The sequence below is a fragment of the Gossypium raimondii genome, chromosome 5 (genome assembly GCF_025698545.1).
Source record: "Gossypium raimondii isolate GPD5lz chromosome 5, ASM2569854v1, whole genome shotgun sequence".
Lineage (NCBI taxonomy): Eukaryota > Viridiplantae > Streptophyta > Magnoliopsida > Malvales > Malvaceae > Gossypium > Gossypium raimondii.
Window position 1 is genome coordinate 20,288,727 of NC_068569.1, and position 12,893 is coordinate 20,301,619.

At 36.6% G+C, this 12,893-nt stretch overlaps 1 protein-coding gene across 1 annotated transcript; it reads left to right on the plus strand.

Annotated features, from left to right (window-relative positions):
* Positions 1 to 2,315: 2,315 nt before the first annotated feature.
* Positions 2,316 to 11,385, plus strand: LOC105769706 (uncharacterized protein At1g21580). Its single transcript, XM_012590519.2, has 10 exons — positions 2,316 to 7,307; positions 8,101 to 8,299; positions 8,384 to 8,534; positions 8,663 to 8,780; positions 8,896 to 8,970; positions 9,271 to 9,361; positions 9,446 to 9,716; positions 9,802 to 9,844; positions 9,917 to 10,020; positions 10,719 to 11,385. The coding sequence occupies exons 1-10, from the start codon at positions 2,387 to 2,389 to the stop codon at positions 11,181 to 11,183; spliced, it is 6,438 nt and encodes a 2,145-aa protein (XP_012445973.1). The 5' UTR covers positions 2,316 to 2,386; the 3' UTR covers positions 11,184 to 11,385.
* Positions 11,386 to 12,893: the final 1,508 nt, after the last annotated feature.

Genomic DNA, 12,893 nt, shown 5'->3' on the forward strand with positions numbered 1-12,893 from the left:
ATGTTGAATCACAGTTTCATACAATTCTTTCTCAGATCTGGAGACAACGACAACTATGGATTGGAGGTGGCTCTCATTGATCACCATGCTTCATTTAAACCATGATGAAAAATGACCATGCATGAACAATCCTACCCGCCGAGATATAAGAGGAAGAAAAACAAAATATAAGAGAAGAACACGGAAGCTATGGCAAAGGTAAGAAACGACACAACCAAATATATATATAGAAAGAATTGTGCTGGGATTTAAAAAGTAAGTGCCAAAATATTAGGCTAAAAATCCATCTACATAATTTACTTCATAGTCCAAAACAATTTTTCAATGAGTTCAAAATATTTTTTAATTTATTTTAATATACTAAATTTAATAATAATTAAAAATAATTTCAGCAATTAAAATAGTTCCCAATAAATTTTATTTTTATATAATATGAGAATCTTATTTATATAAAATACAACTGTATTATTTATATTTAAAAATATTAATAAGTCCAAAACGGTACAATCAAATATATTAATATCGATAAAAAAATAAAACTTAGTGATACAATAGTAACTACCTTACTCCAAATACAAAACCATAAAAGGTGATTTGGTGTTGGACTTTAAATAATGAAATAATCAAATCACAAAAGATAATAAAATTAATCTGCATCTATCAATATAACATAATCCCTGCTTCAATAAATAATTCAACTGGATTTTATTTGCTATCCATAATTGGATCAATTGTATTGATTAGAAAACATATAATTTAGTCTCAACATTCAATTTCCCCTCGTGTTATTTTAATACATGTCAAAATTATAAATAAATTTAATTTACTATATTATATAAAAATTTGATTTGATGTAATTATACATAAATTTTTTATTTTAATTGAATTATACATATATGAATTTTTTATACATTTAAAATTTAAATTTTATTATTTTTATTTGAATAAATATAATAAATATCAATAAATAACAATGTTTGTAGTATATAATAATTAAATTAAATATATATAATTTCATCAAGTCAAACTTCTAATAGGATAATAAATTTTGAATGGAAGTTTAAATGTATCGTAGAGATTTTTTTTTTTTGAAGAGAAGTTGTCTTGGAGTTTAATTATCTTCTGATTTGTAAAAATTGTTATCTACTTATCATTATTCAAACAGTTATATATATATATATATTAAATATGTGCATGTGTGTAGAAATTACGTATCTAGAACATTAATATGTGTTTAAAATAAGATACAATAAATAATGAAATATATGGTTTGTAACTAGTTAATGATTGGCGTAATGACTTTTTTGACCCTCTAATTTTATCAAAAAAATCATTTTAGCCATCTATTTGAATTTTTCAATCTCTTTTAACCCTTAAACTTGTAATTTTTTGTCAAATCACTTGAAAATGGACAAAAAAGTTAAAGTTTGTCAACTTTACAAACACGGCATATATGTGGATTGCCATGTAGATGACATGTCAACATTTAATTAAATTTTATAATTTTAAAGATTTTTATTTTAAAAATAATTTATATATATTTTATTTTTAAAATTTAAAATTTTAATTAAATGCAGACTAGTCATCCATGTGACAACCCACGTGTATGTAATGTCAGTAAAGTTAAAAAATATTGACTTTTTCATTTATTTTGGGATGATTTGACAAAAAACGCAAGTTCAACGGCTAAAAAGATGAAAAATTAAATGGAGGGGTAAAATGACTTTTTTTATAAAATTGAAGAGCCAAATAAGTCATTATGCCTCAATAATCTATACTATTTATTAAGGCTTTTATTGAATTGGAGTCACCCATCAATTAAATCTCAACTCAATTAAGGAATTATCAAAATGTCATTTTATTTTCCAAGTAAGTTATATGATTATGTTGGTGTTTTTGTCTTTTATATTTTTAAAACTTGAAAAATAAAATGAATTTATGGTAATTCTCTAATTAAGTTGAGATTCAGTTGATGGATAATACCAACTCAATAAAATGTTTAATAAATAATATAGATAGAGAAATATATAAGAAATATATTTATTAAAATTTCATATAAAATAAAAAATTCTTTAGTTCAAATAGTAAATGAAAATATGGCTCAAATCTTACATAATTATATAACTTATTTGAAAAATAAAATGAGTTTTCGGTAATATTTTAATTGTGTTGGGATTCAATTAAAAGACTTAATAAATAATATAAATATAATTTTTTAATATAAATTTTATTATGTTTGAGTATATTCAAAGAAAGGAGTATATTTTATATTATAAATCAAATAATATTTTGTAATTATAAAAAGTGTGGTGCCACAGAAAATAGTAGTGAATACTTAATAGCCAAGTCAGAAATATCAGAAGGCTAAAGTCCAATCCAGCCGACAATGGATCCTCCCTCCTACATCCACCACCACCACCACCACGCCAACCACCCCAGGTACGTCCCTTTCTCTCCAACTCCTCCTCTTCACCCTCATCGCCCTCCCCCTCAGCCTCTACCTCCCTATCAACAGAGTCCTACCAACCTCCACCCTTCCCGCCACCACCTTCCTCCACAAATTCGGCCGCCTCCTCCTCCTCCTCCTCTACCCCAACAAAATCAACAGCAAACTTACCAACCTCTTCCTGCCCCACCCCCTCCTCTTCCGCGACAGCAGTATTCTAATCATCCGCCTTACAACCCTCATCATCCTCAATACTCTTCCAGTTCCAATTTCAATTCTAACCCTAAGCCTACCCATGTTTCCCACCAATTCCACGATGTCCCTCAACGGCGTCTACCGGAATTCGATACCCGCCCTGATTACTGGCCTGAAAATCGGGTACCGAGGCCCCATCCCGTTTCCAATTTGGATCGGGAGGCCCTTTATCATCAGTTTGATCGGAGACCCGCCTCTCCTGTTATTGATAGGTTTATGCATGATTTAGAGGGAACTTCTAGGTTTAGAGATCTAGAGCTGAATCAGAGAGAAAGAGAGGGTAGGGTTCACAATGATCGGTGGATTTCTGATAGATCTTCTAGGGATTTTGGGATTGTTTCAATTGGATTTGAATCCAATTCGAATAATTCAAGATTTGATCATGAGGCTACTGAAAATATTAGATGGGGATCGCGTTTGCGTGAGCCGTTGATTGAAAGTGGAAATGATGAGATAAATGAAAGAGATGAGATGAGAGTTTTTTCGAGAAAAAATGATTATTGTGATCCAGAAGCAGAGAGGTTTAGTGATAAGGGAAGTGGTAGAGAGGGTAACCATGAATTTAATCGCACTCCACGGAAGCAAATACAGAAGAAGAGTGCTTTACTTAGGATTCAGAAGGTGAAACTGAGTCATAGGAGCAGGGAAGATGAGAGACCACATTACTTGGGTTATCATAATGAGGGGAAAACTGGTACTTTTAGAGGAAAAGATTCGGTCTTACAGTCGGATCATGGGATGGATGAAAAAAAGAGAGAAGGTACCCCTGTAGAGCTTGATGTGTCTTTCAAATCAAATTCTTTGGTGGCAAAGGCAATTGTGACTTCTAGTCCTGCTTCAAATTTTGATTCGAATTTGATGCCTAGGAACACCAAAATTAGGAAACTTACAACATTTGATATGGTTAGTTCGAGTGCTCAACCTAATAAGGGCAGTGAGAGTACTGCAAAATTAGGTGGTTCCACTTCTGCTGTAAAGAGTGGTTCTGGGCCTGTGGACTCTAAGCAGTCTGAGGGAAAAATCAAATCTTCTGATACTGGTAAAGCTCAGGATGGCATTAGAAAGCCTTGCTCAAAAGGAACCAAGGTTTTCCTTAGAAAGGGAAAGGTCAAAAAGTCTCCTAAGGTTACTGTAACTGAAGATGCTCCCAGTTCTGACAAGAAACTGAGACCATTAGAGGGGAAAGGTACTACTCCTTGTATTGGTAGTAAGGGAGATGGTGGTGTGGAAACTAGTTCTAACAGTGTCAACATTTTGGTTGGAGAGAATAAAGTGGGAGGGACTGTGAAGAGCACTGTTTCAGATAAAACCACTGCTACTGTTGGTAAATCATCCTCCCTCAAGGCTAACAAGAAGAAAATAATTGTGAGGAAAGTGGTGAAAAAGGTTGTTAGTTCTCCGTTGAATCTGGGAAATTCTGAATTAGCAAAGAAGGGTGATCAACTTGTTAAGACAGATATCTCTATTCGACGTGCATCTGCTACCCCTGTGGCTGAAAAACGTGTTTTACCTCTTAAAATGAAAGTTGCTTCTGCCTCTGGGGATTCAGTGCAGGGTGTTGATTTAGAGTGTTCTCCTGAAGAATCAGCTCTGATTCTTGAAGATGACAAAGTGAATGAAGCGTCAAAAGGCACAGGCTCAAAGAAGGTTTCCACTGATGTTGATCCTGGTAGTTCTGTTTCACCTAAGATTACGAGAAAGAAAAACAGCTCAACTGTTGCTTTGAATTCTTCAAGTCAGGGAGAGAGCAATGTTGATCATGGTTCTACTAATGCTGGTAATTCTGTCCCTGGCCTGCATATCATTTCAAATATCAAGGAGGATCATACTGAAAAACCAAATGAGACTATTACATCTGGCAGTTTTGGTGTTGAGGATCTAAACACACGGTTTTACCATAATGAAAATAACATTAATTATGGTTTGTCAAGATCAGAGGACATCAAAGCTCATGGTGGTATTGTAGATATAGGTAGTTCTTCTGTTGCAATGCCTATCTCCACAGGTTTTGACTGTGGTTCATCTAGCTCTCTGGAGAAAAATATTGTTTGTGACATTGGCGATGCCAATTCTGGTAGCAGGCATGTTTGTACAACTCCTTCCAGTCCAGTAGTTGATGATCGTGCTAAAGGGGGATTACCTGAAGCTAATTGTTCAGTAGGAAGTGATAAAATGCCCCTTCTGCCATGTATGGAGGAAACTTATGTTAGCGGTGGTTCTGTTTATGGAGATTGCTTCAACCATGACAAAAGTACAACCAGCACTCCTGATATTGTTTATGTTAATACAGGGGAGAGGAACCATGAGATAGGCTATGATTTAGTGCTATCTCTCGGGTTTTCTGGCACAGGAATCCCAAATGCTGTGGAATCAGTAGAATGCAGAGATAAATATGCAGCTAACATCCATAAACGAAAAGTGGGCGTTAGTGAACTAGATTTGTCAAGCTCAGCACTTGCAAGCATTTCTGTAGGATCTGCAGATGTGCTTACCTCTGCAAATTGTGTGGAAAGTACCATATGTGCATCTGAAATAGATTTGAATCCTGCTGAACCTATGGTTGGTGCTATTGGGTTGCTTGATGTTGGTTTAGAGCATTCTAGAAATAAAGATAGTGTTTTGCAGGGAAGCAGTTCAAATAATACCTTTCCAGAGATTGGTGGTAGTGCAGATGGAAAGTCTCCTGAGAAGAAAAAGAGAAAAATCTCTACCTCCAGTTCTAGTTTGACATCACCTGTAATCAGCCAGAGTGTTGTAGTTTCTGATATCTTTAAATCTGCTGCACAAATACCTTCTAACTTTACTGATGATCTACTGCAATTGGAACCAGAAGTTAAAGTATCTAGTATAGACGATCTTCATGCAGAGGGGATTGATTTATTGCATGTAAACAGTTCAGTGGCTGGACCTTCTGAGGATGTTGGATCTTTTAGTGATGCCTGCAGGGGCAATCCCCCAAAGATTGATCCTTCAGCTTTTGCTGAGTCAGTTGCTCCAAGTTCCCCATGCCTTCATCCATTAGAGTTGGGAGGTGAGCAGTTTTCAAATGGAACACCAGTTTCTGCTATAAGTAACCATCAAAGTGATGCTATGGATATTGAAGGTGATGACAGGGGGAAAGTGCTTGTTGATACTTCAGAAGAGCAAAATATCATTTCTAGTGAACTAACTCAATGCAGAATTATTCCAGAACATGTGTCTTTCGGCTTGGATAAAAGGTTTGCTGGCATAGATGCAGATGATGACAATCATCTTCCTCTGAAGGATGATTTACCTTCCACCTCAAACTCTTTGATTTCTGGTGTTGATGCTAATGAAGTTTCTGCAACCAACTCCAATGATGAAGCTATGCCTGCACCTGATATACTTTGTGATGTCGGTTCTCTCAGTAACCTAGTTTTAAGCACATCAACTTGCAAAGGACATCTTTTTAATTCAGAAGAGAAGACTGAAAAACTTTCATATGATAAGCCTGTAATTGAAGGTTCTTGCAACTCATCTGCCCATGTGTCAGATCCACAGCATAGCAAAACTATTTTGAAGTCAAAAGATGTAATTCAAACCAATCAATCAAGTGCTGGGAAGGCAGGTTTGTTGCCATCGTATGATTCTGAAAGTACTATTTCCCTCAATTTCCTTAGTGGAGAAACACAGGGGAGGAAACCACTGCTTAGTCATGTTGGTCCCAAGAGTTATCCTACTCGTTCTTCATTTGTTTCTTCTGCTTCCAAGAATGCTACATCTTCTACCAAAATCACAAAGCCCCGGACATGGCGCCGAACTGATAATTCTTCTGCCCATCCTTTATCAGGAAACAAACCTTCCTTAAGTGCCAATCCTATGCAAAAGCAGATGCCGACTTACATTCGTAAAGGTAACAGTCTTGTTAGAAAACCTACACCAGTCCCTGCTCCTCCCCAGGGTTCTCATTCTTCGAGTTCATCAGTTTACCGGCTTAAGTCTGGGATAGTGGATGAAGTGAAGAAGGGTACAGGACCAAACAATAGAGCTGATGCTGTTGACTTGAGAACAGCAGGTGCAAATACCACTTTTGAGAGGCCCACAACACCCCCGTTATCGAGTGTCACCAAAGTACCAAAGCATATTTCTAATTCATCAGGAGAGTGTACATATTCCCCTTTAGCAGAGCCTTCTGCTAGTGATTTCAATGAAACTACAACAAATCATCCAAGTTCTATGGAAATAAATGATGAGCTCAAATCCCCAGAGGATGGACAGAAGACTTTAGAAACACTAAACAGAAATGGTTCAGCTAACAATTTGGAAGTCTTGAATGAGCAAAATGAAAGTGGCTTGATTCCTTCAAATGAAAAGAGGGTGACATATGTAAAGCCTAAATCAAATCAATTGGTTGCAACTTCAGATTCTGATCATACCTCTATTTTTGATGTTGATAAGAACCAATCCCTTTCTGCTTCCTCTGATGGCTATTACAAGAAAAGAAAAAACCAGCTAATTAGGACTGCCCTTGAGAGTCATATGAAGCAGGCGGTTACCTCGTCTGATGACATCTCCAACTCAGTGAGAGAAATAGCTGCTAAGGTTATTTCCAGTAGAACTTTTGGTAAGAGAAGATCCAATAAAGGTATGCATTTATGAGCATTCTGTTATCAGAGCATTCACACCTGGCAAAATACTACATTGAACTTTTGGCTTTTAGACATTGCTTGGCCTTTTATGACTTATTTTGCTTAATTTTATCTGCGAAGCATTAAAACATGTCTTCTTTCATCATTATTCTCCTCTTCGTATCTGTTGGCTGTAATGTTTATGCTTATTTTCTGTATCACTTGCAATTCTAGGTTGTTTTTCACTTTTCCAATGCTATGGAGTCATACCAGACTGATGCTAGTATCGATTTGGACAAATATACTTGTGTGGGAACTTTTTGCACTAACAATCGTGAGAGATGGCTATCTGAAGACTGCCTAAACAGATTTATATACTAAATTTGAATAATATTTTCTTTCACCTAATTAACTATCCTTTTGCCAATTCTTGTTGCCTATATTTGTCGTTATCAAACTTTATATTTTAGTTCCCCATCTGCTTCCCTTCCAAGTCCTGGGTGACAAAAATGGTGTGAACTTGTCAATAGTCAAGGACTTATATTGCCTCTGCCAGCTTGTTGAGTCTCAATACAAACTTCTATCTTTTATAAGCTATCTTTTTAAGTAATTTGTATTGCATTGTGGTTATCGTTGCTAGTTATTTATTTTGGGCCACTCTAAATGTTTATTGTGTCCATCAACCTCTACGTATTAAAGTTATAACTTGGTCAAATGGATGATTCTGGAAATTGTTTGCAGTAAGTTCCATTACTTGTTTTGGCTTGACCATTAGTTAGTGGATGGCTTAAATGACTAGTCCTTTTGCAGTTGTAGCAAAGACCCATAAACCTTCCAAATTCTCTCTGGTCTGGACTCCACATAGTGCAAGGTTATCAAATAATGATGGGAGTTCACTATGTTACCCGAAGGTCCGCCCGCAACTGTTTCCCTGGAAAAGAATGGCACACAAGAGAAGCTTTAAGTTGAACTCAGTTTCTTCCTACAGTAGTTCTTTATCTACAATTGGGTATAACTCTTGTTTTAGGCTTTTAGTAGCTTCTTGTTTTTATCCTGTTGTCCAAGAAAATAAAAGAATACATTTCTTTTGCAGAAGGAAAATGCTGCTATTGAGAAAGAGAAATACTGTTTATACACGGTCAATTAATGGATTTTCAATTCACAAATCAAAGGTGTTAAGTGTTGGTGGTTCTAGTTTGAAATGGTCAAAATCTATTGAAAGGCATTCAAGGAAAGCTAATGAGGTAAGGTGCATCATGTACTGGTGGACCGAGTTCTTACATCTTTCGTATACACTTCAAAACTGAAGTGATTGACTTCTGAATTAAAATGGCTTTTTTTGTTTGTAAAATTTTATGTTAATGTTTAATAGGAAGCTACTCTAGCAGTTGCTGAAGCTGAAAGAAAGAAAAGAGAACAAAGCACTGTTTCTAGGACAGGCAAAAAAGGTCTCTCTTGCCACAAGGTTCATGGTACAGAAGTTCGGCGAGGTAGGCAAATTAACAATACTTAGCGAATTAATGGCACTTTATCTAATGTGCATGATGCACGATTTTGAAAAGAATGCTTCAATGGTATGTTTCATGTAAATATTTGATACTTTAGGTGAACGAATATTCCGCATTGGTTCAGTGCGCTACAAAATGGATTCTTCTAGGCGTTCCCTTCAGAGGATATCAGGTTTCTCTTAATTTATCTCATAGTGGATTTAAGGTCCTTTTTGTTTTCTTTTTCTTTTAAAAACTCCCAACATTGTGTGCCGATGCAAACCTACTAGAGATTGAAGTTCTCATGAGGCCTGTGACATTTTGCGTTTTTTTTTAAAGAAAATTGGTTACAGTAACAAAAAACATCTGTACTAAATAACTTGCTTCTTTCAGTTTCTGATCAGCACCTACTGTCTGCACTGAAGCGGATGTCTTTTTTCCCTTTTGATAAGTTTTTGTGCTGCTCTCTTAACTCTACCTTATTTCTGTTTAGATGATGCGTCGTCATGCTCTGCTAGTCAGCAATCAGAAAACAGTACCAAAAAGTCTTATGTCCCAAGGAGACTAGTCATCGGGAATGATGAGTATGTTAACATTACCATATAAAACATAAACTTGATGGAATTACGTACAATATATAAAATTTAAATGAGCTCTGACATCTGCAGGTATGTCCGAATTGGCAATGGCAACCAGCTTGTTAGAGATCCAAAGAAGCGTACTCGTGTTTTGGCAAGTGAGAAAGTTCGTTGGAGTTTGCACACTGCAAGGTTACGGTTGGTTAAAAAGCGCAAGTACTGTCAATTTTTCACAAGGTTTGGGAAATGCAACAAAGATGATGGAAAGTGTCCCTATATTCACGATCCCTCCAAAATATCTGTATGCACAAAATTTCTCAAGGGTCTATGTTCAAATCCCAACTGCAAATTGACTCATAAGGTCCATCACTTGTCTGGTCAATTTGACATTCTGCTGGAGGTTGACTCCTTGGTTAACATCTGACCTTTGATTGAATATGTTACAGGTCATTCCAGAACGAATGCCTGATTGTTCATATTTCCTGCAAGGTGTTTCCTTTCTCAATTATGCTTTTCTTTTTCTAATTTTAGATATGCAGATTCTGACAGAATTACTGGCAGGTTTGTGCACAAACGAAAATTGTCCTTATAGACACGTGCATGTGAATCCAAATGCCTCGACTTGCGAAGGATTTCTTAGGGGCTATTGTGCTGACGGTAATGAGGTAGTGCCTTATCATCTTGGAAATGTTATTTTAGTAATTATTTTGCATTTTATGCCACATCCTGTTTCATATCATGTTATGGAGATATATCTTTATATTCAATTTGTTTGGTTGGCTCATACTGGTCTTAATAATTAATTAATATTAGAAAGGTCAAATCTGAGTTTTGTAAAATTAAGGTAAGATTTTGTTCTAAACTTTTGAAAGAAAAAGAAGAGAATATTTCACAACTTGTAGTCTCTGATATGCCATCTCAATATGTGGAAACCTTTGTAACCTGATTTTCTACTGTTGCACTGATATTTATTTTATTTTGATTCGCATGAATGTTTCCCACGAAATGACAACATTACTAGAATAGTCTCATGGTGTATGTGTCTCTATGTATATTCGTTTATATGGATTCACTTGAAATTTCTTCAAAATGACTTGAATAGGCAGTTTTAATGATGATTATTATAAATTCTAACAAGTCTAGACCGTTTAACGTTTTCTTTCTAGACCTAACTATAGTCGTTTGACCAAAGGAAAACCTTATCTATATTCTTCGCCCCCTCCCAGTGCCTCTTCTTAGGAGGAAGTCCGATAAACTGATGATCATCCATCATTTTTGATATTCTCTTAGCTACCCCTCTTCTCTAATGCACACACAAACCACAACATTGAATAAGTGAAACGGAATGTATCTCTGCTCTCAGTGTCGGAAGAAGCACAGCTATGTCTGTCCGAATTTTGAAGCAACAGGGTCCTGCCCCCTAGGATCTACATGCAAGCTTCACCACCCCAAAAACCGAAGTAAGGCAAAGAAAAGTAAAAGGTCAATGGAGCATAATACTGCTCGTGGGCGTTATTTTGGTATCGACATTTCAAAACCGAAAAGAATGGTGTCGGAAAGACAACAGGAGGTACTAGAGGAAGACAACATTTGCTTTGATGGGAAATTCTCTGATTACATTAGCCTTGGTGTTAGCGATGATGAAGTGGGGGGACTTCATCAAGCGAATTGTGACGAAACAAGCTTTGGTGACAATGATTCGACAGATTTACAATCTGAAGATTTGGATGAGTTAATCAAACCCATTCGTATAATGAGTGAGTGTAAAATAACAGAATCATTTCTGGTTACTGAATCTTCAAGTGGTAAGCATTTGGCCATCCAATAGAGGAATTGAAGATGTTGTATAGAGAGAGCAACCTTTTTATGTATTTTTAGCTTTCTGAGAAATATTTAGTATCCATCCATAGGCTTTCTTTTTTCTCTTTTGTTTAAAATTTGCATTTTTACAGCATGGTATATGTTGTCTTGTGTACCTTGTAACAAAACAGAAATGTAGAAATAAAAAATGACGAATTGGAGTTGAGCAATATATTGGACCATTGTCGGCAATTTCTTTTCCAGAATCTTATGCTTTGGAAAATTTTAAATATTACTTATAAAAATTTGCTGATGTCTCGAGCAATCCATGGGGACTTTTAAATTGAAATGTATTATTAAATTTAAATCCCCCCTAAATGCAGCGTATTAAACAGTAAGACAATAGTCATAACAGAATTTCAAACAGTATCAAAATTACAAAAGCTTCCATATCAATTACTCCCTCCCTCGAAAGATCCTTGTCCTCAAGGATTAAAAGTGGGAAACCTCTGCTGAAATTCCGACCACAATTCCCATTTGAAGTTCTTAGGAAAGGTATCGGTCCACTTGACCAAGACTTCGGTGCTGGTTTGGTTCTCTTTTCTAACCATCCTTCTATCAATGATTCGAACTGGTTCTTTGGCTAAGGCTCTATCAGTGCCTACGAAAGGAAGATGTTTCTGGCAAGGAACCTTCCCAATGTGTTTCTTCAACTGTGAAACATTGAATGTAGGATGGATGCGAGACCCTGGTGGAAGCTTCAAATGATAAGGCACAAAGATCCAAAAACATTGGAAGCCAACTTCTGATTCAGGATCTTTCTGACTGTAGCCTGCCTGTAAGATTGGAGCTTCAAGTAGACATAGTCTCCCTCTTGGAAGGACCTATCACTCCTCTTCTTGTCTGCACACTGCTTCATTCGATCTTGTGCTCTCCTTAAGTGAAATTGAAGAAGCTTCCTTGCAACCTCACTTTGCTGTAAGCTTCTATCAACCTTATCCACAGTTGACAAACCAACTATATAAGGCAAGTGGTGGGGTGGACTTTGGCCATATAGGGCCACATAAGGGGTAGTCTGGATGGCTGAATGGAAAGTGGTGTTGTACCACCATTCAACCAAGGGCAACCACAAGGCCCAATCCCTTAGGCTTTCACCACACGTACACATCAAGTATCCCACCAAACAACGGTTGATGACCTCTGTCTGACCATCATACTTTGGATGATAAGCTGTAGAGAGGTGTAGCTTAGTCCCAAGCCTTTTGAATAACTCTTGCCAAAATTGGTTGACAAAATTGTCTCGATTTGAAACAATGGTTTCTGGGGCTCCATGTAGTCTGTAGATGCCATTCAAATACTCCTAGTCTATTGACATGGCTGTAAAAGGATGTGATGGGGCAGCAAAATGACCATATTTGGTCAATCTATCAATGATAACCAAAATGGTGTCCTTACCTCTTGAGCTGGGAAGACCCTCGATGAAATCCGTGCTCATTACTGTCCATGCTTGTTGGGAAAGGGGCAATGGCTAGAGTAAACCAGGAGAGGCAGAATAGTCATAATTACACCTTCGACATGTGTCACATTCCCTTACCCGCTACTTGACATCTTTAGATAAGTCTTTCTAATACACTAGGGTAGCCAACCTGTGCCTTATAGCATGCACTTCTGAGTGGCCCCTTACTGCACCAGTACGAAAATAATGGAACAATTCCTTCCTCAGGTCACCAAGAGCCCC

Coding starts and splice junctions, on each gene's coding strand:
- LOC105769706 (XM_012590519.2), top strand. CDS start 2,387: ATGGATCCTCCCTCCTACATCCACCACCACCACCACCACGCCAACCAC. Junction 8,971..9,270: donor TTCCCTTCAGAGGATATCAG/GTTTCTCTTAAT, acceptor ATTTCTGTTTAG/ATGATGCGTCGTCATGCTCT. Junction 10,021..10,718: donor ATTGTGCTGACGGTAATGAG/GTAGTGCCTTAT, acceptor CTCTGCTCTCAG/TGTCGGAAGAAGCACAGCTA.